The sequence below is a fragment of the Nelusetta ayraudi genome, unplaced genomic scaffold (assembly GCF_046127955.1).
Source record: "Nelusetta ayraudi isolate G7.1 ecotype Tasmania unplaced genomic scaffold, CSIRO-AGI_Nayr_v1 ptg000134l, whole genome shotgun sequence".
Classification (NCBI taxonomy): Eukaryota; Metazoa; Chordata; class Actinopteri; order Tetraodontiformes; family Monacanthidae; genus Nelusetta; species Nelusetta ayraudi.
The window spans coordinates 1,551,889-1,575,000 of NW_027466184.1; the positions used below are offsets into that span (position 1 = coordinate 1,551,889).

The 23,112-nt window shown below is 46.7% G+C and overlaps 2 protein-coding genes across 9 annotated transcripts in view; one reads left to right on the forward strand and one right to left on the reverse strand.

Annotated features, from left to right (window-relative positions):
• LOC142904875 (peripheral plasma membrane protein CASK-like) overlaps nt 1-23,112 on the reverse strand; it is a 37,083-nt gene that overhangs the window by 291 nt on the left and 13,680 nt on the right. For 2 of the 8 annotated variants that reach the window (XM_076051240.1, XM_076051247.1), the window contains 21 exons: nt 18,569-18,671; nt 17,874-18,091; nt 16,514-16,636; nt 16,330-16,413; nt 16,075-16,174; nt 11,528-11,649; nt 11,300-11,377; nt 10,127-10,207; nt 8,426-8,614; nt 7,497-7,575; nt 6,490-6,575; nt 6,323-6,391; nt 5,650-5,718; nt 5,499-5,534; nt 5,032-5,070; nt 4,434-4,630; nt 3,521-3,636; nt 2,139-2,219; nt 1,979-2,059; nt 1,621-1,823; nt 1,060-1,143 (listed from right to left, as the gene is read on the reverse strand). In XM_076051240.1, coding sequence (XP_075907355.1) covers nt 1,060-1,143; nt 1,621-1,823; nt 1,979-2,059; nt 2,139-2,219; nt 3,521-3,636; nt 4,434-4,630; nt 5,032-5,070; nt 5,499-5,534; nt 5,650-5,718; nt 6,323-6,391; nt 6,490-6,575; nt 7,497-7,575; nt 8,426-8,614; nt 10,127-10,207; nt 11,300-11,377; nt 11,528-11,649; nt 16,075-16,174; nt 16,330-16,413; nt 16,514-16,636; nt 17,874-18,091; nt 18,569-18,671 — 2,238 coding nt within the window. The remainder of the gene's footprint in view (nt 1-1,059; nt 1,144-1,620; nt 1,824-1,978; nt 2,060-2,138; nt 2,220-3,520; nt 3,637-4,433; nt 4,631-5,031; nt 5,071-5,498; nt 5,535-5,649; nt 5,719-6,322; nt 6,392-6,489; nt 6,576-7,496; nt 7,576-8,425; nt 8,615-10,126; nt 10,208-11,299; nt 11,378-11,527; nt 11,650-16,074; nt 16,175-16,329; nt 16,414-16,513; nt 16,637-17,873; nt 18,092-18,568; nt 18,672-23,112) is intronic. The other 6 variants (XM_076051241.1, XM_076051243.1, XM_076051244.1 and 3 more) reach the window with 6 other exon arrangements.
• Nucleotides 20,106-22,728, forward strand: LOC142904878 (putative G-protein coupled receptor 34). The gene is made up of 2 exons (XM_076051252.1): nt 20,106-20,441; nt 21,430-22,728. The coding sequence occupies exon 2, from the start codon at nt 21,469-21,471 to the stop codon at nt 22,633-22,635; it is 1,167 nt and encodes a 388-aa protein (XP_075907367.1). The 5' UTR covers nt 20,106-20,441; nt 21,430-21,468; the 3' UTR covers nt 22,636-22,728.

A 23,112-nucleotide genomic window follows, 5' to 3' on the forward strand; every position in this document is an offset into this window, starting at 1 on the left:
TGTGGGGGAGGGGGTGGGAGACACCAGTGAGTCACTCTAATCACCACCCATGGTTAACTTGCGCCTCATTTCATAGTTTCTCTCTTCTTTTTGAGGCTCATGGTGGTGATTTTTACAGAAGCACATTGCTGCCACACTACAATAAAATAATAGTAATAAAAACAGGGCTCAGTATCACATTATAATGTGAAACTATCACGTTACTTTGTGATCATTTTCACTTTATTTCGTGAAACTATCACGTGATTTTATGATAGTTTTTACGTTATTTTGGGAAACTATCACGTTATTTTGTGACAATTTGCACATTATTTCGTCAAACTATCGCATTATTTCATGATGACTTTCACCTTATTTCGTGAAACCATTGCATTATAACGTGAAAATGATCACGTAAAAATGTGAGACTTTCACAAAATAACGTGATCAGTTTCACGTTATAATGAGATACTGAGCCCTGTTTGTTTTGTCTACTGTGGCAGAAATGCGCTGTCGTAGGTTTCCATTGTGCTTGCTGAGAGGCATCCTCCTCTGTTTGACCCCCAGCTGGTTTCACAGCTGGGAAAACATCATCAACCAACAACGTGAACTAAAAAAAAAACGATTCTACACGAGTCATTTAACTAGATCTCTGTCGAAACAGCAAAGGAACAGCAAGGGGGGACTATTCACCAAATGGAGACAGGGGTCGGACCAAGGTCAAAAAAAGATATACCACTGAGAACACAAATTAAGGGTTGAGAGGAAATTGGGGTCAGAAAACTAGCGCTACACACGCACGCAGGTGCAGACAGGCCGCTACAGCAGTACTTACAGGCAGTTTTCTGAGCCACTTTGGAACCTTGGACACATTGACAACAGGCATGCCAAAGAAAATACAAACACACTTGAAGCAAAAAAACGTGGAGGTGCAGTGAGAAAGAAGCAGGGTTGGTTCGGGTGATCATTATTATTATTAGTGTTTTTCTTTTAGAAAGAGGAGAAGGAGGTGGAGGGGGGTCGTGCACCCGAGCTGGAGCCGTGCAAAACGCTGGGAGCAGGAAGGCGTTTTTTTTTTACCTCGGTCATGCCCGGAGTGATGGTGGGAGCGGCGATGAAGACCACGTAGGGCGCAAACTCAGCCGTCCTGAGGATCTTCAGCGCCTTTGGAGGAGAGACGGAGAGACGTGTTACTGGGGCCGCACCATCGGGAAAAAAATGAACATCTCCATTCATAGTGGCGGCCAGCTCATTTCTGAATGGCGACGTTTCTGTCACATTTAAAATAAATTGTCAGTGTCTAAACAGAGTGCGAGAGAAATAAAAAACACACACACACACACACACACACACACACACACACACACACACACACACACACACACTCCCTTTTACTAACCCGTAGACGGCCCCTCTGGCCGATTTCTGGTAAAAAAATATTTTACATTATGGGGCTAAAACTGCCTTGAAATGCAAAATAACAGAATTTTACACAAGCAATTCAAACTGCGATTAATCGCAGTCAACTATGAAGATTCTGCGATTAATCGCAGTTAAAAAAATTAATCGTTTGAATGACAGCCCTAGTTCTTTAGTTCCAGACTCTAAGTGTGATGAATATGTGTGCTGTGTGGTGCTGACCTGCGGCTCCACGTCCAGGATGGAGATCATGCCCTGGCAATGGATCTGCCTGATGGTCTCCAGCCTGGTGCCGTACATGGCGTCCTCGTGGCTGCCGTACTCCAGGTAGTCGTTGTTGCTGATGTCCTGCATCATCTGGTCGTGGGATACAAAGTAGTAGTTCTTCCCGTTCTCCTCGTCCTTCTTCGGCGGCCGAGTCGTGTCTGCGCAAACCAACGGGGAACGGACGTGAACCTCTGCGGACTCATTCCGATCTTTTTCTTTTTCCAAGCACAGCGAACCTCCCAATACAAGTGGCGCTGGATCATCATGTGCGGCTGAGACGCCGTTGTGTGTGGGTGTGTGTGTGCCTCCTTACGTGGGATTGGGTAGGCAAATCGGTCTGGGTGTTTGGTGATGAGCGTGTTCTTGATGTGCCTCCTGCCGACGCCGTGCGCACCTGAAAGCCGAGGATTCAACGCTCAGAAACATTCCCGCCGGAGCGTTTTGGGAAAAATTTGGGCCGGGGATTCACCCACCGAGCAGCACCAGCGTTTTCCTCTTGAAGGACGGCAGCTTGACCACCTCCTCGTACGTCACCAGGTCTAGTTGGTCAAAAACTGCGGAAGCGGGGGAGGGGGAGACACGTCGGGATGTCAGAGCGGCACAAGACAGGTGAGTTTTAAATCAAGACGAGATGTTTTATGGGTGAAAAGTGTGAAGGAGGTGGTTTACAGTTGAAATGTGAGTCTGGTGCGTGGGCTCTCTACGATAAACACACAACAACGCCTTTAATAACACGTGCAAACCTGATTGACCTGATTCAGAGGGGATCAATAGCAGAGTCGCAGCTCTGTCTCAAACAATAATTTTCATGTTTAGTCTTTTCAGTTTGCAACTATGGAAGCGCATTGCTGCCACCCTAGGAAAAAAAACAGGACTCAGTATCACTATTTTGTGACAGTTTCACGTTATAACGTGAAAATTATCACGTTAAAAACGTGAAGCTATCACGTTTTTACGTGATAATTTTCATTTTACAACATGATACTGAGGGGACTTTAAAAAACGCTTAAAGAGCTTACCATAGCTTTATGACGATCATCACCATAGTTCACGTGGATATCTGTAGTCATGTCCAGCATGAATTTTAACTTCCAGTATTGCCCACGTGAAACGCTGATCGCTGTTTTCAGACATTAAGCTACGTTAAGCTTTTTAAGCGTTTTTGAATGACCCCTCAGTATCAAGTTATAACGTGAAACTATCACGTAAAAATGTGATACTGAGCCCTATTTGTTTTTTTTCTAGGATGGCAGAAATGCGCTTCCGTATACAACAAACCAGCTCAGTAGGATGAATTATTGATGAAAGACTACAAATCTGTCAAGCAGACTGGATGACAAAATAAGATGGAACTGGCCAGCATCACTTTGTCTGCTCTAGTGAGAAGCAACGGTGGGGCATTGAAAGGTCAGGGGGGTCCACATGATGAGGAGGAGGGGAAGGAAGAGGAGGTGGGAGACTGGAGGAGAGAGGAGGAAGATTAACACAGAAGCTGTGCACCAGCTGTCTGTAGTTACTTACATGCAGCCATGTCAGTGGGTAAGAGACAGCATGAAACATGGACAGAGGGCGGGAGCGCAAGGGTTAATTCAACACAGCAGAAAAAACAAAGAAAGAACCAAATTAAAAACAACAACAACAACAAAAACAACAACAACAACAACAAGACAAAACCCGTCGAGGTCAAACAGCTGTTAATAACGAGGCTGTTAGTCACTGAGGCAGCAGCAGGGGAGGAGGGGGGTCCGTCAGACTGTGACACAGACACACTCCAAGAGTCCAGCATCGTCACACGAGACTTTTAAAACTTTGAGCAAAAACCTCCTGAATGAGCAGCGACTTGCTGCAGACGCACCTGCGTTGTGCTTGGCCAGGTACTTGTCCTTGTACTGCTTCTTCTTCTTGCCGAACCAGGTGCAGCTGGCCTGCTGCTCCTGCTTGGTCTTCTCCATGGCGATGCAGGCCACGCGCCTGCACACACACCACGGGCAGCACTCCGTCAGAGAGCCGACTCAACACTTTTGGTGTTTCACTCCTCACTGATACAACACTGAGCACTTGGTAAGGCCGTGACATCATAAGGAAACATAACAATTTTCCACAGATGTTCTGCTATTTGAACAACCTCAGCATGTCTTAGACCAGGCATGGGAGCCAACTGGGAGCAAGACCCTTCATCTATGTATATTCTATGTATATTCTATGTGTACTCTGTACACATAGATAATACAAATACAAATACAAATACAAATACAAATACAAATATATACGCAGACAAAGAAAAAACATAAAATAAGGCAAATAGTTTGGAGCCGATTAACAAGTTCGATGGCTAGGTGGCACTGTACTGCAACTCAGTCACTCAGTCACTCAGCCAGTCAGTCACTGACTCACTCTTGACTCAGTCAGTCAGTCAGTCAGTCAGTCACCCACCGAGTCACTCACTCCGTCACTGATTGACTCACTGACTCAGTCACTGACTCAGTCACTGACTCAGTCACTGACTCAGTCACTGACTCACTCTTGACTCAGTCAGTCAGTCAGTCAGTCAGTCAGTCACTGACTCACTCAGTCAGTCAGTCAGTCAGTCACCCACCGCGTCACTCACTCCGTCACTGATTGACTCACTCACTCACTCACTCAGTCACTGACTCACCCACTCAGTCACTGATTTACTCACTGAGTCACTCACTCTCTTACTCACTCAGTCAGTCAGTCAATGACTCACTCACTCACTCAGTCATTGACTGCCTGACTGATTGACTCACCACTCCTGCAGCTCTGGCGAGGGGATGAGTCCCGCCGTGCCGTTCTTGGTGTTCTCCAGCTTGCCCTGCCACCAGTTGTGGTCGTCCTTGGAGATGATCTGGATGATGTCGCCCACCCGGAAGCGGATGCCCGCCTCCTTGCACGGGATGAGGTCGTCCTTGGCCGGGTCGTACTCGAACTGGGCCCGCACGTAAATCTGGGCAGGGCGGGGAAGACGGTTTCGTTGAGATGGGGACACGCAAAGTGTTGCAGTGGCCGGGAAGTATGGTGGGACGGGGGGGGTAAAAGAAAGGGAAGGAGAATGAGCTGCCCATACGACGGGGGGGATGGAGGGGGGGGGGACTAGCTAGTGTTGCTAAAGCAGAGCGGACGCTGGTCGCTAGTAGCGTGGAGGAAGCCGGAGCAGGGAAGCTGCAGACAGAGAAACGAACAGCCAGACAGGGAGCAGGTGTCCCACTGTCCTCCAATCACCACGGCTCAGCCTCCATGCCAATGGGGTGGGAGGAGCTGGGGTGGGCGGGGGGAGGGGCTACTACTTCTACAGAGGAGGGGGGGGCTGGCATCGGAGGTCGGGGGGGACGGAGACACACGTCTTACCTTGATGGACAATTTGTCTTTGACCACAGCTCTGGAGATCTATGGTGGGGGAGCGGGGGTGAGAGCATCACACACACGCACACGCTTACACACAGATCGTGCATGAGAAAGAAAAATCTCGGGGTGGGGTGGGGGTGTCGGGTATGAACGGGGGGGGGGGGGGGAGACTGCACCGTCAATTTGATGTGACAACGTCAGTTTGGTTCTGCTTTCTGCTCTTCTCGGGGACTCCACAGCTTCGTCGTGTCGCAATACTATTGTGTTGTGTTGTGTTGATTTGTGTTGTGTTGTGTTGTGTTGCATGGTTGGACTGCAGTGGCCAGAGTGGAACCAGAACAGGGCATCAGTGTGGGGACGTTAACTTGGCCCGGCAAAAAGTGCTGCAGTGCATTCAAGTTCAGACGAGCAGCTCGAGAACTGGGCGCGGACAGTAGGGGGAGCCGCGGAGCTGACTGAGGTTCACTCACCACGCGGCCTTTGGGCTGGATGGTGGATGGCAGGTCCTGAGAAGGTGGAAATGACAACTGGATTAATGACGGGTTGACTTTGGCGACGGCAACGCAGGGTTTTTAATCTTCCTCTCTGCTGGAGAAGGGTTTGAAAAAGTGAAGGACGTACCAGGATGGAGCTGGTGACGCTCGCATGGCCGTTAGCGGGCGACTGTCGGGAGACGTCCGGTGATTCCTTCTGCAAGGAGGGAAATTAATCAGAATCGAGCACCGTCACGTTCTAGATTACAAGGGTGTCAAACTCAAACACACAGTGGGGCCAAAATGTCAAATATAGATAGAACAGTGGAACTTTTTACACGGAGCCAAACAACCTGAATATGGATCAAGCAAGGCTTCATAATAGACAATAAATAACTTCATATTACACACATGCAAAATCCAATTTCAATTTGAAAAAACTCATCAAAATAAATCAAATGTAAAATCGTACCGCTCTTTTTGCCGCCTACTGGTTTAAATTTCAACAGTAACCTTTTTCCAATGATACATTTAAAAATAAAATAATAACAATAAACCCATTAAGTAACAATGTTCTACTTCAATGCACGTTTTGTAATAACTGACACACCAAAATAAAAGCAGAGCATTCTAGGATTTGTAGTATTAGCGCTACATGTGCTCTATAACAGCGGACAACAACAGATTGCGTATTGGCCTCATGGACCAAATATAACGACACTGCGGGCCAACTTTGGCCTGCAGGCCAGAGTTTGACACCTATGTTCTAGAACGTGCAAAAAAGTGTGTGTGTGTGTGTGTGTGTGTGCGTGCGCAGCTACCTCACAGGACATGGACTGGGAGCGGTAACTGGGGACAATCTTGAAGGTGATGCTGCCTCTCATCTCCCGCTGCATGATGGGACGGTGCAAACAATCAGTGGTGACGTGACCTCATCATTCAGAAACAAGACGTCAGTCGGCGCAAACCAGAGTGGAGCGGAACCCACCAGCATCTTCTGGAGCTGCTCCACCGTCTGATTGGCCACGCTGATGCCGTTGATCTCTCGGATCTCGTCCCCCACGTGCAGGGTGCCTGATGGAGATGGAGAGAGCCAACCAGCGAGTGAGGCGGGTGTGGCGTCAGCAGGTAAAGGGCCTGAGACGCCATGCGACCGCAAGTCAGTGTGGAACAGTGTTTCTCAGCTGGTGGGTCGCAAAGCTGTTGTGACTGGGTCGCAGTTTCGTGGGCAGTATATATATATATATATATGTATATTTGTATATATATACATATATATATATATGCACACACACACAAGGGTATATATATAGTTATATATATGTACATACACACACACACACATATATATACACACACACAGACACACATATATATATGTGTCTATATATACAGTATGTGTGTGTGTGTATATATATAAACATATATATTACACACACATATACATATATATATATATATATATATATATATATATATATATATATATATACACACATATATATATATAAATATATATATATATATATATATATATATATATATATATATACATATATACATATATACATATATATATATATATATATATATATACATATATATATATAAATATATATATATATATATATATATATATATATATATATATATATATATATATATATATATATATATATATATATATATATATATATATATATACATATATATATATAAATATATATATATATATATATATATATATATATATATATATATATATATATATATATATATATATATATATATATATATATATGTATATATGTACATATACATATATACATATATATACACACACACACACACACACACACACACACACACATACAGTACATACATAAGGAAAGAAATGTGGGTCTCCACCAGTTGAGAACCACTGGTGGAGAAGATGCCCCGTGAGGAGTTTTTTTTAATTGTTATTTATTGACTGATTTGCGTATTTATGTTGACCTTGTCGATGAATCATCCCGCCGTGCATGATCCGGGCCACGATGCAGTGGTTCAGCTCGTTCATTTTGAGAGTGATGCCCTGGAAGAGACACAGAGAAGCCAGGTGACTTTGGGCTCCTGAGTGGAACAGACTGTTGTAAAGGCCTGACTGCAACAGAAGTCTTACTCTGGTGATGAGTAAGACAAGCCAGAGTCAAAAGTGTACAACTGTGACGACATTTATGGTAAAAGGCTTCGCTGCTCTGCTCCTCAGTTCAAAAATGTCAACAGGTATTTATCGCCCTTCATAGCGACTGTTAGCACGGCCTAATGCTGATGCATCAATGTGCCCACAAGAGCACAGCTACGACAGAAACACTGATCCTGTGTTCACACCACCAGTGTCATCACTACTCACATTCTGTACTCAAGTAAAAGTACTGATTCAACTCCTTGACTTAAGTCAAAGTAATAAAGTTCTGAAATTCTGAATTCGAGTTCTGAAATGTTCCTCAGTAAAAAAAGCAAAAGTTGTATTTTTGAAACACTAGATACATTGATGATACATTGATCATTTTGCAAAAAAGAAAAAGTTCTGACAGAATAATCTGGAGTGAATTGACCAGAGTGACCACAAAGAGGAACTCAAAAATAATCTCCATCTAAAATATAATCCACTTTTATAATTCACTACACAAAGGCAGAGGTCAAATAGCTCCACTTTAAAAAAAAAAAAAAAAAAAAAAAAAATTACTTTGAGGAGAATTTTATATCTTTTCAACACTTTTAAACACAAAAGTAATGAATATGTATTTCCAATGTAAGAAGTAGAAAGTACGGATATTGGTACAGATCTTGGTACAGATATGTGCACAAATGTAGGGTTGTCAAAAAAAGAAACACTCTAGTTAAGTCCAGATACCTGAAGAACTTAGCGTAAGGCCACCTACCATGGGCTCGTCAGTGTTCTTCTGGAACTGGACCAGGCGGACCCTGGTGACATTCTCCAGGTCCATGTCTCCGTTAGCGCTGTCCGGGGAGTCTCCGTTCAGGTAGGGCGAGGTGGGCGGGGGGGTCACCCTCAGCGCCTCGTCGCTGTACACCTCGTGGGCCACCACGTCGTGGGTCTGCAGCAGCGCCTGCACACACACACACACACACACACACACACACACACACACACACACACACACACACACACACACACACACACACTTGTTTGTATTATTTGGAGATTTTGAAGAAGAAACAGCAACATCAAGTGGTTACATTTCAGATTGCAGTGTCTTTCACTCTCCCTCCCGAGCTTGCCAGTGAACTACGGTGGACTGCACACCCCAACCTGGATACCTCGTCCATCTTCTCTGTCGATGGTTTTTGAGACCTGGATTGTCCACACCTGGCTTCCATAGAAATACGGCGGTGCAAGACAGCAGCTAACTAGGAGCAAGACCCTTGATATTTGCTTATTCTTTACCAATATAAAATCATAAATCAAGCCAAATTTTACACATGGGATCTTTAAGTAAAGAGAAAAACTAATAATGGATAAAATGTGAGGTTTTGGCGGGAAAAACAGAAATGTGTGTCGAGTGTTGGCCGTGGGTCAGAGTCAAAGTGTAGCTTACACTAATCCTCTTTTGACACTAATCATGTCACTGACCCACAAAGTGTTTTTTTTGTCTGTGAAAAGCACGTCCCAGCGCTGAGCTCTGGTTTGAAGTGGTGCAACGAGTCTCAGCAACGACCTTTAAACCAGGTGCAGCGGAGCAGCAGGTGTCAATTCGCTGATCAGACGACGTGGGAAGAAAACGCCTCGGCAAATACGCTCAGGAGAGAGCAGCTGATCTCCCGCTACCGTGTCAGTGAAGCCGCTAGCAGTCTTCCTGCCGGCAGCGTTAGATTAAACCCCTGTGATTGGCGGGCTCAGAGCGGAGGGAGGTGCTAATTGGATTAGAGTGACCTGAAGCTGGCGACGGCTTCAGGAGGTGTCGCTGAGCTGGTGCGGGGGAAACACCGCTAGCCGCTGCTACGGCTAACTGGCTAGCTGCTGCTACGGCTAACTGGCTAGCTGCTGCTACGGCTATCTGGCAAGCAAAAAGAAAGACACAGAAGGGAAGGAAAAAAAACACAAACTCTTCACAGAAATAAATCTTCAAAAGGTCAAAATAAAGGAAAGCTGCAAGCAGCGTTCAGGGGACTGAGCCCACAGAAATACATCTCCAAACGGTGAGAAATGAATCAATAAATCAACATGACTGCAGTGAGGGTGGATGTTTCGGCGCCGTCCACCGCTGATCCCAGCTGCCACGTGCAGCTCACTTCCTCACAGTTGCAGATCCAGTTGCTGGATCCAACAAAGAACCACCAGTCCCACCCGCAAGGCCCCTTACCGCATCTCCACCTGCTGATCTCCAGCTCTCCACTCCGTTCCGTCCTCCAACCCCTCCACCCGAGCCGCCCACAGGGCTCGCAAAAAAAACAAAAAACAAAAGCTCGGGCTGAAAGGTGCTAAGCAGCTTTGAGCTTTCTCACCCGACAGCACCACCCCACCACCTCTCTGGTCGAGCGAGAGATCAGAGAGAGAGAGAGAGAGATCAGAGGGACAGAGGAAGAGAGAGAGAGAGAGAGGGGAGGGGGGGAGTCCCTACCATAAAGTGTGGCTGTGTGAGGATCCTCCTGAGCTCCTTGGCCTCCATGTTCTCCGGGTAGCACGAGATAGTCTCCAGCACCTGACGGAGGGTGGGGGGGAAACAGTGTGTGAAATTGTGAAAATGCGTGCAGCAAATTGTATTTACCGAATTGACATTTTTTTAACATTGCTGTTGTTGGCGCTCAAAAATAAGCTACTTTTTGCAGGAGAAGCTATGAACGACAGAGGGATGGGATGCATACGGAGCAGAAGAACTACCTGAGTTTGTACGTGTAATTGTCGAATGTCATTAATTGTATGTGTATAGTTTCAAGTACAGCAGCAGTGAAATGCGACGGCAACAACTCCAGCTCTGTGCGAGTAAAAAGATAAGAATAAAATAGATAAAGTTTCATAAAAAGTGAAAATAAGTGAAAATAAAATAGAGGGAATATATATACAGATACAGATGTACACATATATATATATATATGTATATATATACATATGTACATATATATATATACATATATATATATATATATATATATATATATATGTATATATATATATATATATATATATATATATACACATATATATATATATACTGTATGTGTGTGTGTATGTATGTATGTATACATGTAAATACACACACACACACACACACTCTTATATACAATCCTATACAATTGTAAACAAATTATACAAAATATCCAATCCACAACATAGAAGTGATGAGGTGTGAGACAGCAGGAGGTAGTAGTGAGGTTCTAAACTGTATGACATCGCAAGTGGATGGCACATAGTGTTGTGATCTGTATAAAGTGACTGTTAAATATGTTTTATATATGCTGCATATGTGCCCTTTTTATTTATTTCATTTACTCTGTCTTTAATTCACAACTATCATCATCTACTTTTTATTGCTTGGACCGTTTCTAAGGCTACACCGTCTTAGAAACGGTGTCAGAATGCCGTGATAGGAGGGTGCGTTGTTTTTTTTTGTACCGGAGTGTCTTTTCTTTCTGTTTAAATAATGACCTGCATTGATAGGATTTAATGACGTGGATGAGCAGCATGTACAACCCACTTTTTCTCCAATTGAAAAAGAAATTGTGAAAATGAATTGGAAAAGACTGGCGGAGTGATAAAAGAGAGTAATGTGGCTGATGAGGGGCCACTTCCTGACCTCCTTGGCTCTCTGCACTCCGTCGCTGGGAGGATTCCTGATCTGAGGCGACGACCTGGAGTTGATTTTGTCATAAAGCTGAAACGACAAAGACCACGACATCAACAGACAAACACTGCTGCTGCCGCTGCTGCTGTTGCTGCTGCAGGAGCTGTGCAAGGAAGTCTGCCTGCCAGTGTGCACCAATCATGCCATCTAGTGGGCGTTTTGGGTTTCGGTTGTCCTCACATCTAGCAGGGTGTGGAGGTGTTGATCCTGGAAGACGCTGTGGAGGAAGTCCATGTCCTTCTCGCTGCAGTCGGTCAGCGCGTGGATCTCCTCCAGACTGTCCAGAACCTGGGAAACTGCCCCTGTGCACAACAGCCCCACACACAGTTACATTACACAGTCTCTCTCTCACACACACACACTCACACACACACACACGCACGCACACCAAGCAGTCCCATCAAGCATCCAACACGACACGCAAATGCAAAACACTGAACGTAAAATCTCCGACCACGTGTCACAAGAAAGGAAAATAAATGAACAAACAGGCAAAAACAACAACAAGGAGCACGAGAAGACAGACGACAGAAGTCACAACATACGTACACACTCCACGTTTACGCACGCGTGCGTGCGCACACACACACACACATACACACACACACACAAACACTCAGAACTATTGAACCCCCAGTACCTGCTGCATCGCCCAACACATGCAGCAAAACCAGAGAAACAGCGGTACATGGCATCAATATCACATCATCAGCAGAAAGTCACTTTACAAAGTCAGAGTGGGTGAAGGCTGGGAGGGGGAGGAGGAGGAGAAGGAAGAGGAGGAGGAAGTAGGTGGAGGAGGAGAGCACCAACTGAGGAGTGAAGGACAGTTAAGGTGGGAGTCCCAGAGAAATAATTAAAATGAAACAGGTGTGGATGGTGGTCGAAGCAGTTCACTGTCAATATCCTCCGCTCGCTGTGAGCCACCAGCACACTGTGATGAAAGGCTGAAGAAGACACTTTTTTTTTCTTTTTTCAAAAGAGGCATCTAAAGTAGGGGTGGGAATCGCTCCGTGCCTGACGATTTAATTTGATTTTGATTCAGTGCGCTACGATGCAATTTATTTGTGATTAATCGAGAATCCCAATTTATCACGATACATATATATATATATGTATATATGCATGCAACATACCGCGGAACGACAACGTCCCAATAGACTGTATTGGACTTTATTGCGACTGTATTGGCAGCTTTGTTCTGGCGTTCATCGTGTTCCCACAATATTTGGTTGTAGCGTGACACAACTTACAAACAGTGGGACTTTTGTCCAGTTTCTTTTTCCCCTCAACCTTGTCAAACCCAAAATGCTGCCACATGCTAGCTTTAACTCTCGAAGGAACCGTTCAAATTTGTTTTTCAGTCATCTTTAATGCTTTGTGTGTCGGTGTCTCGTCTCATGAGTTGGTTTGGATCTGTGTGCTCGTGTGTCTAGTGTGCATCACCTTGAACGGTCCAGTCCGACGCTGCAGTGCAGTTGCACATGAGTGCCGGCCTCAATCAATTTTTTATATTTGTGAATCGATTAATTGGCAATGTCATAATCGCGATTAATCTAAGAATATATTTTTTTCCCCACCCCTAGTCTAAACCTTGAACTAGCTTGAACTAGCTTGAACTTTACCAAGGCAAAGGGTTTGAAAATGTCAGGAAACCACTGAGAATGAAAGGTCTCATGGTGCAGACTGTACCTCACTTCTTAGTTGACTTTTTAAGAAAGTCTGCGTTCGGAGATGCACTTCTGTTGGTTGCTTCCAAACAGGTGAGCAGTGAAGAATGGCTGTTTGTGTGTGTTTGTGTGTGTGTGTGTGTGTGTGTGTGTGTGTGTGTGTGAATCTCCGGGAATGGAAAGCGCGTCTGCTTGCGTGGTAGGCGACGTGATGACGGGAGAAGGTGAACTGAAAGCAGCCGGCGCTTTGGCTGCGGTCGAAAGGAGTCGGTGACTCAGATGATGAGAATGTGCAATCATCACCAGTGTCTCATGTTGCCTTTGTGCCACAAAAGAGGAGTCGCTGTCTGGGTCTAATCTGTCTATAGAGGAATAATAACAAGAGTGCATGCAGACAAGAGGAAGTGTTTCGATGCAACACGTACAGGTACATCTCTGCAATTCTTGCAAAAGGAGGTCGAACCAAGTGTGAAGTGCAGGGAAATGAACAGACTTTTCAGAAGCCGGGCACTGAAAACATCCTCTTTGGATTGGTTGTGTCTTGTTGAGTTTGATATTCAAATTTTTTAAACACTGATTTATTATTGTTATTATTATTATTATTATTATTATTATTATTAGTAGTAGTAGTAGTAGTAGTAGTAGTAGTAGTATTATTATTATTATTATTATCATTATCATTATTATTATTATTATTATTATTATTATTATCCGCAAGCATACATAAAATAACAAGAAATAAAATCTTGAATGAAATATTTCCATCTATGTCTAATGAAGCTATGCAAAATATCAGTTTCACTTTTGGAAATGATAATAGAGGATCAGAATAGAGATCTTTATTAACCCCACATTGGGGAAATTGTGGGATCAATAAAGGCCTCTATAAACATTGAACTTTATTCAGGACATTCTAATGTTTTCAGATGCACCTGTACATGAAGTGGTCTTTAAAACTGAGGATGAAAAGGGCAGAAGCCGAGTGGTTGACTGACGAGAGGGGGAGGGGCAGGATGAGCTTATTTGCGATGTCATGATGATGTTGGTGCTGGTGGTGATGGTGGCGATGATGTCGCACATGGAGATTCTAAAGGGCAAGGATACGTACTTTCAGCAGCCAGCAGTCCTAGGGGGCGCCAAAGAGAAGCCAAAGAGAGAGAGAGTGAGGTTAGAGGCCGACAGCAACTAAAGGAGGGGGAGGAGGGGGGGTCGCTCCGAATCACATCTCTCATCTCATTGGATAGTCAGAGCCAAACAGGATACGAGGGCTGACCTGTAACCTGCAGTAGGGCGGCTCAAATACTTTAGGATGGGATTTTTACAAGTGATAAAATTTGGGTTGCACCGATACCAATACCAGGGGTTGAGTACTCTACTCGTACTCGTAAAATACGTGCCGATAGCACAACAACGATGCCAGTTGTCTGCGCATGTGTTTGACAATTTTCCGGAAAAACATGCTGAAGAATGTTGTTCAAATACAATCTGAGGTGGAAAAAAGTCATTCTATAATGTGTAATAGCCTTTAAGTACTAAGTAGTAGTAGTATTAGGTACTCAGTATTGGTATCTGTGAGGACTGAAATGCAAGCACTTGTACTCTACTGGTTCTTTAAAAAAAAGTGTTATCGGTGCATCCCTAGATGAAATGCTCATCTTTGACAGACTGAAAATAAAGCAGTTTCTATGGGATTTGCTAATATTAACTCATTAATATGAGGAAAACGGTCTGATGGTGGTCGGATGTGATTTGGAGCGCAATCAAAGAGATTCACACTTGGCAGGGGAAAAGAAGAGAAGAGAAGAGTCGGCAGAGGCAGTTGCGCAAGGAAGCGGGGAGGGTAGGCTGGGGTCAAAGGTCAGCGGAGCATCCGAGCTGCGGGGTTCCTCGGGCTGGCGGGGTGTCTGGTGCGTTTGTGTCTTTTTTTTTTTTTGCCTGGCCCAGGAAGTGGACAGTGGCAGACTGCTGGCATCAGCAGGAAGACATGGAGTCCGACGGCTCCCAGTGCAGAAGAAGTGAAAGCAGGTGCTGAGACGGGGAAGTGTGTGTGCTGGGCAACAGCTGTCTGCACAACAGAGGAAGTGGGGCGCAGACAGCTGGGTTGAGGAGGGTGGGGGGCAGGCAAATCTGGCCTGGCATAGTTGTTGCTTTAGTTTCAAAGTGGACAAATGGTGGTTGGATTTCCCTGAAACCCTTGGATTGAAGTCAAACATCCATCCGGTGCAGAGCCCACATTGGGTGTTTGAAGGGGAAAAACAAAATACACAAACAAACAAAAAAGATCAATATTTATTTTAACTAGGGCTGTTGAAGTGAACGCGTTAACTCAAACTAATTTTAACGGCACAAATTATTTTAACGCACGATTAACTGGTTCACACCAGAGGCAGAAGCCGCGGAACGGATCCCGCTTAATTTCGGCGCCCTTGTTACCCAATGGTGTCGTTCACACCAGACTCGAAGGTGTGCGCGGCCGTCTCAAGCCGTGCAGCGATAGTTTCGGCGCAATCCACGGGCGATCCGCGTCACGCTGGACAGGAAGTCACTCAAAGAAACACGAGAGAATCCGCGTAATTTTCAAAATAAAACACTGTGATTGGCCTTTCTCGCACGCAAGTAAAAAGGAATTGTTTTATTTGTAAACCTTAATGGTTAGGAACATTGGCTTGAGAATACCTCAAGGTTTGAGGTTTGTTTCTGGAGAGTATCTGGACAGTTTAAGTATGTCATCGTTTTGGAATGTTCCAGTATAAATAAAAATAGAATATTTCATTTATTGTCCTCTCCAATTTTTCCTAGATTTCAGGAAACACAATAAATATCTTGTTAAGTTACATTTCGAGCAGGGTAAAAAATGTGCAATTAATTTGCGATTAATCGCGGGTTAACTCAGGACGCAAATGTGATTAATTTTAACGTAAAAAAACATAGCCACCGCAGCACCTTTTGCAAACCTCTGGCCTCATGAGAGCTGCTTCCTGGTTCCGTCAACCCACGTGACTACTGGTTGAGGGTGGTGTTTTGGGTGGGGGCGGAGGTGGAGGCGGCTAGGCCTACCTGAGGAGGTGGGATCGTCGGAGAAGTCGTGGAGCTCCTCTGGTGGATCGCCGTAGTAGGAGTTGAACTTGTGGCTGGAAACGGCAGCCAGCACCGCCCCCTGGAACACACACACACACACACACACACACACACACACACACACACACACGCACACACACACACACACACACAGCACATCAGCACCACTTAAAAAACAAGGAAAAAAGTGCAAAAGTAAAAAAGAAAAATGGGGATTTAAGTATCTGCGCCAACCTTCAGCTTCCTCCTGGCGTTGAACTTCCTCAGCTGCTCCACTGTTTCAGGCAGGTGGATCTTGTAGGCGTAGCGGTCCCTCTCCTGCCAGGGCGAGAAGAAGCAGCGCAGTCAGCCTCACCTTCACACAGGAAGTGGGAGGGTGGGGGAAGGGGGGTTGGTGGTCTGGGTGTGAGCGCTAGACCTTCAGCCAGGGGTGGTTGAGGGCCTCGTAGACGGTGATCCTCTCGGCAGGGTCCAGCATCAGCATGCGCCGCACCAGGTCCTTGGCGCTCTCCGAGATGTGGGCCCACTGGCGCGGGTTCATCTGTAGGAGATGCCGGGAACAGAAAAAATAAATCAATGATGATGATAATTTAAAAAAATCAATTATCATGTAAAGGTTAAGTGTGTAACATTTGGAGATTTTGAAGAACAAACAGTGACGTCAAGTATTTATGGGCAGAATATGAAGTTTTTACCAATATAAAAATCATAAATCAGGCCAAATATTACACACTGGACCTTAAATCTGATGCATCTTTGCCAAATTTCTTGTGTAGGTGGGGCTGTATAAGCAGGCTGGTTCATTATTAATGCTTGTGAAAAGTTTCACCAGTCTGGACCTTAGTGTTTTGTTAAGTTTTGAAGCAACTTGCGCTTTTAAACAACTTGTGCTTTTAGATTTTTTCAAACAAGTTAAAATAACTCAATTCTGGTTTGTCAGAGGTCAAAGGTCAGAGCAGATGAAATGTAGGTCTTGATACGATGAGTATGTGGGTTTTTGTCCCATGTCTCTACGACTGTCTGGCTGCTAAGGGCATTTTAGTTTCATGGTTTCTAGGGGGATTTTGAGCGTACTGCGACTTGAAAGGGCCATGAAATGAAAACGACTGTCACATTAATATAGAGCTTCACAAAGTCTTGTCAGTGTAATACTAAAAGTTTCAAGTCTCCAAACATTTAGTGGCTGACTTTTGCATTTTTAAGAAAGTCGATTTAAAAAAACAAATGGTAATAAATGGAAAAACAAACGAAAATAGCTCACTTCCTGTTTGTCTCAAGTGAAAATTGGATCAAATGTCAGTCTTGATGAGACAAACGAGTGGGTCTTTGTCCCATGTCTCTACGACCTTTGTCACGGACAAAACACATTTAAGTGTTTCGTCTGTAATTTTGCCATTTTCTGTTAATTTTATAAAATTTTACCCAACTTCTGACCCGTTTGCAAAATTTGTCGAGGATCAGAAAATGCTCAGGGGGTCAAAATGGAGCTCAAAAAGGCGGTGGAACTATATATAGAAGAGAATTAATAAACAGAGGAAATTCAAATGGGTCTTTGGCCCTGGCGATGGACTGCCCTGCTCCAGAGCCGCTCTATTGCTGAGTCTTAGTCCCAACAAGAGAAGACGATCCAAAGATTTTGCTGGTTCCTCTGAACAGTGACCGCAGCTTCGATTCTTGCGCCCTCGCAGGAAACGACTCACTGCTCGAACTAATTTGCACGCGCGGCAACCTTTGTCTGGCTTTTCTTTTCCCTGCTGATGGCGCGTCTGCACGTTCACCTCCGAGTCACCCGGTGGGGGCGACGCGGCACTCTGCCGCACCTTGTACTTCCCCTTGATGATGGCCTCGAAGAGCCGCTCCTTGGTGCCGTAGAAGGGCAGGCAGCCCGACAGCAGGATGAAGAGGATGACTCCGCAGCCCCACACGTCCACCGGCTTGCCGTAGGGCTCCCGCTTCACAACCTCCGGGGCCATGAAGTGGGGGGTGCCCACTCGACCTGTGAGGGGAAGGTGGGGGGGGCAGGTCAGAGATGATTGCAGCTGAAGAAGAAGAAGCAGCTGTTGACGGAAGATTCCTGCTCTGAACGTCCCCATCGCTGGGTTCAGAGCAGCGTTTCTCAACTGGTGGGTCGTGACCCACTTTTTTTTTTATTGGGTCACGGCTTCCTGGGCAGTCCCCCCCCCCCCCCCCGGAACTTTTAAATTGATTTATACTCATGTTAATTAAATAATATACTCATGTCATTAAATGTTGGCCATTTCTTTCTGTCAGGACGCACAATTCATTTCAATTATTTCAATTTTATTTTTTTACTAGACATGAGGATTTGTATTTTTCTGGAATGAGTTTGAGCACTGTGGAATAAAATGTGGGTGGTGGATTTCTGATGAGGGTTAATAATGTGGGTCATGAGGCTCCACCAGTTGAGAACCAGTGGTGTAGGATGGAGGATGAGGAAGCAGGCTGCTCGTACCTCCGGCCACCAGGCCCGACTCCCCCAGCTGGATGGCCACACCAAACCCCCCCAGCTTGACCGGAGCAGAGTTCTCCTTGGAGGCCAGCAGGACGCAGTGGGGCTGCGGGGGGGGGGGAGAGAAGAAGAAGAAGAAGAAGAAGATTTAGATTTTTTTACAATCACACTTTATTTACAACAACAGACTGAAAATTATGCACCTTTTACCAACAAAAATTATGAAAAAATTGCCAAATTAATTAATTAATTAATAAGAAATAATGAAGAACAAACAAACACAACCAAACAGAGAAAAAACATTTTTTTAAAAAAAACATGAAAACACATAAATACATATATAGAAGACGAGGAAGGAGAAGGTCAGGTGAGGATACAGAGTGGATTTGTGATCTGTCGCTGGGAAGAACCAGAAAACAACGACTCGCAACAGCAGTTGCTCTGCTCCTTCAGTGCAAAATGTTAAAGAACACCGCGATGCTCACTCGCCACTTTGGGTTTCAGATTGAGATTAGCTCAGCGAGCCCGCGACCGCAGTGTGTTTAACGCAAGAGCAGCGCAGCGCAGCTTCCTGCCCACAGGTCGACTTAGATCTGAGTTTGAAAAAAAAAAAAGAAAAAAAAAAAGGCTGAAACAAATGTAGAGCAAAAGGGCGATGCTCGAACAAGCCGCCGCATTGGTGATGGTGTGAAGGCACAGAAAAAAAACCACACATCAGTAAGAATGTGATGAATTGTTGGAGGCTTCAAAAAGGCATCGTTTCCGATGTCTGTTCGCATTTGGATCGAGCTGTGCCCACACACACACACACACACACACACACACACACACACACACACACACACCCCAAGGGGTGGTCCATCTGCTTGACTGATGTTTTGGTGAGCCACCTCATAGGAGAAAAAAAATCTATCATGGGATATGTAGAAAACATGTTGCTTTAATGTCAATTGAAAATGACCAAAGCAAAGTTGCAACTAAATCAGTGTCTTTGAAGCCCCACGGTGTTTCGCTCTTTATTGAAATGACTCGGGAAAACACTGACAACATGGAGGAAATGCAGCTGTTTTATGACTGAGTGACTATTGATATAATTTCTTCAAGTTTCGGGGTGGGCCGTATTAAAAAGCTCAATGGGCCGCAGTTTTCCCACACCTGCACTAGAACGTCTCTTTTCTCCATAAGTGAGTCAGAAATATGACAGATTGGCAGGTTCCAGGGATTCTGCTGCAGCTCTACAGCAAAACTAAATAAATGGACTTGCTGGTAGTTTAAAGCAAATCAAAGAGCCAAAGGTGCTGCACTGCGACCGGCACTGAAGCAAGAGGAGAAAATGTGTATAATCAACCAAATTGAGGAAATGAAAAGCATGCAGCAATGTTGGGAGGAACCGATGTCACTCGAGCAACTAGAAAAGACTGACATGCAAAAAAAAAAAATATGCACAGCAATGCAAAGCAGTGACAAGAAATAGCAACTGAGGCGCAGCTGTAGCTGTAGCCAGCCCACTTGATGGAGGATGTGGACAGAACCACACTAGTGGGCGGGAAGTGATAGAAGAAGGTGGCGGAGAGAGGAAGTATGGGCGCACACAGAGCACCGAGGCTCTGAAGAAGAAGAAGAAGGAGAAGGAGAAGGAGAAGAAGGAGAAGAAGGAGAAGAAGGAGAAGGAGAAGAAGAAGAAGGAGAAGGAGGAAAAGAAGGAGAAGAAGGAGAAGGAGGAGAAGGAGAAGGAGAAGGAGGAGAAGGAGAGGAGGAAGAAGGACCGAGGGGCAGCGAGGGGAAGGAGAGAGCGAGGCCGGGCCGAGCCGAGCGGCCAGCGGGGCGGAAGAGGATGTGAGTGGGTTCCAAGCTCATCTCAGGAGGAGGAGAGAAGGTAGAGACACGTCCAGGGTGGAACTGGGTTCGAAGGTTCTTTTTTTTCCCTCTGCGCTCGGGTTCCCTCCAGCGTGGAGGTGGCAGCGGCTGCGGCTGCGGCTGCCGCTGCGGCTGCCGCTGCCGTGGAGCTCGCGCTCTGTTCTGATTGATGGGTGGTTGGAAAAAACATGACGGATGTGTTCTTTCACGAGTACGTAATTGTATTGGGGTGGGTGGGTGTTTTTTGACAGCACTGCGTTCCATGGTATGTGTATAAATAATACACGTTTAATATTGTTGATATCGTGAACGCTAGTTGTTCATTTTTGCACATCATTTGGTCATGGAATTATATAAACAGCAGAAATAATCTAAGGAGTCGCTTGGGAACCAAAAGAGCCACCGACTCTTTTGAGTGAGCCGAGCCAAAAGAGCCGGTTCACTGAAAAGATTCCGGAGTCACTACTGCGAAAATGCCGCTGTCGTGCGTCCCACGCTCTGTTTTTGATTGGCAGGTGGTCGGAGGCCAGTGCAGGGCGTAAACATGACGGATGTGTTCTTTCACTAGAACGTAGTTGTATTGGGGTGGGTGTGTGTTGCGTGTATAAATAATACACATTTAATAGTGTTGATATCGTGAACGCTAGTCATTCACTTTTGCACCTCATTTGGTCATGAAATAATAAAAGCAGCAAAAATAATCAAAGGAGCTGCTTGGGAGCCAAAAGAGCCACCGACTCTTTTCAGTGAGCCGGTTCACTGAAAAGAGCCGGAATCACTACTGCGAAAAGTGCCGCTGTCGTGGATCTCACGCTCTGTTTTGATTGGCGGTTGGTCCGAGGCGAATTCAGGGCTAAACAAACAAACAAGTGGCCGCCGGCTGTAATTCCCAGTTTGCGCGCGCGGCCTTTGTGGCGGCGTGATTCACCTGGCCGTGCGTGACTCACCGCGCCACGTCAGCCGCCGATCGTCACGCGCTATTTTTCTCTATCGTCTGCTTTTTCCAGGAAGCCGCGACTGAAGACAGCGATCGCCGGTTGGGCCCCATGTCGTCGACGTTGTCGTCCCTCCCCCCTGCGCTCTTCACTGCCCCCGCCGCCGCCAATGGGAGCGACGCCTGCGTGGTGGAGGACCCGGCCCTGCGCCTGCCCCTGGCGGCCGGCTACTCCCTCATCTTCCTGCTGGGCCTGGCGGGGAACCTCTTTGCCCTCTGGGTCTTCCTCTTCCTGCACTCCAGCCGCAACTCGGTGCGCGTGCTGCTCATCCACTGCGCCGTGGCCGACCTGGTGCTGCTGGCGTGCCTGCCCTTCCGCGTGGCCTACCACCTCAACGGCAACCGCTGGGCGCTCGGCCCCGCCGCCTGCAGCCTGGTGGGCAACCTCTTCTACATGAACATGTACGTCAGCATCACGCTGCTGGGCCTCATCGGCCTGCACCGCTACCTGCGGCTGCGGGGGAGGGGCCGGGCGCGGAGCTTCGCCGGCAGCGGCAGCTGCGCGTGCGGCGGCCGGCGCTGGCCGTGGAGCTGGGTGCTGTGCGGTGGCCTGTGGGCGCTGTCGCTGGCGGCCGCCGTGCCCATGATCGCGGCGGCCGAGGACCACGACACCGCCGACAAGTGCTTCCACTACCGGCCGCGCAGCCATGGAGCGAAGGCCAAGGCCTACTTCAACGCGGCGCTGGTGGGCTTCTTCTGGCTGGTGTTCGCGGCGCTGGCCGTCTGCTACGCCTGCATCGGCCTGCGGCTGCTGCGCGCCTCCCGCAACCAGCCCCGCCTGCCCAACGCGCAGCGCTACGGCCGCACGGCACGCAAGTCCTTCGTGGTGCTGCTGCTCTTCGCCGTCTGCTTCGCGCCCTACCACGCCTTCCGGCCCGTCTACGTGCACGGGCAGCTGCACGGGCCGCAGCCGTGCCAGCGCGCCCGCCTTCTGGAGCGGGTCAACGAGGTCATGCTGCTCCTCTCCGCCCTCAACAGCTGCCTGGACCCCGTCATGTACTTCCTGCTGTCGGGCTCGGTGCGCCGGGCGGCACTGCGGACGCTGGGCGGCCGCTTCCGCTCCAACGGCGGCGGCTCCAACAGCTCCACCACCGAGGGCCGCCGCTCCTCCCTCCCCGCCTCCCTGCTCAACACGCCCAGGGCCAGCATCTGCGTCGCCATGGCGGGCCCGCCGCGCCGCACCGAGCTGAGCGCGCTGCCCCCTGGTGGCCTCCAGTGACCGGCACGGAAACGTCTGGACCTGAATGGACTCTTCAACTGTCTTTTGAGTTTTTAAATACCAATAAATGTCACGTTTGTCAAACCAAGACAAGGTCACTGTGTCAACCTTGAAGTAGTTCTGGTTTGATTTGAGTCACGGCCTCTGGCTTTAATGTCACGGTGGGGGAGGGGGCGGCGCAAACTCACCCTTCTAAGAATTTCACATTTCAGCCTCGCAGGGGGAGAAGTTACGTTTCACTGCAACCTCAAAAGTTAAACTATTGAACTTCCCGACATAAAAAAAAAAAAAAAAACTAAATCATACTGTCACTTTTTCCACTGGGTCAAAAACATCAGCAGCAGCAAAGTGGAAGTACGGTTTTCAGCGAAGCGCGACTGCTATTAGCCCGACACTGACAACAAAGCTGTGTTCATCCCCTCTGTGTGTGTGTGTGTGTGTGTGTGTGTGTGAGAAATCAGCTGCCACTGCCGGGCC

Excerpts from the sequence above, each read along its gene's own strand:
- LOC142904878 (XM_076051252.1), top strand. The coding sequence starts at position 21,469 with ATGTCGTCGACGTTGTCGTCCCTCCCCCCTGCGCTCTTCACTGCCCCC.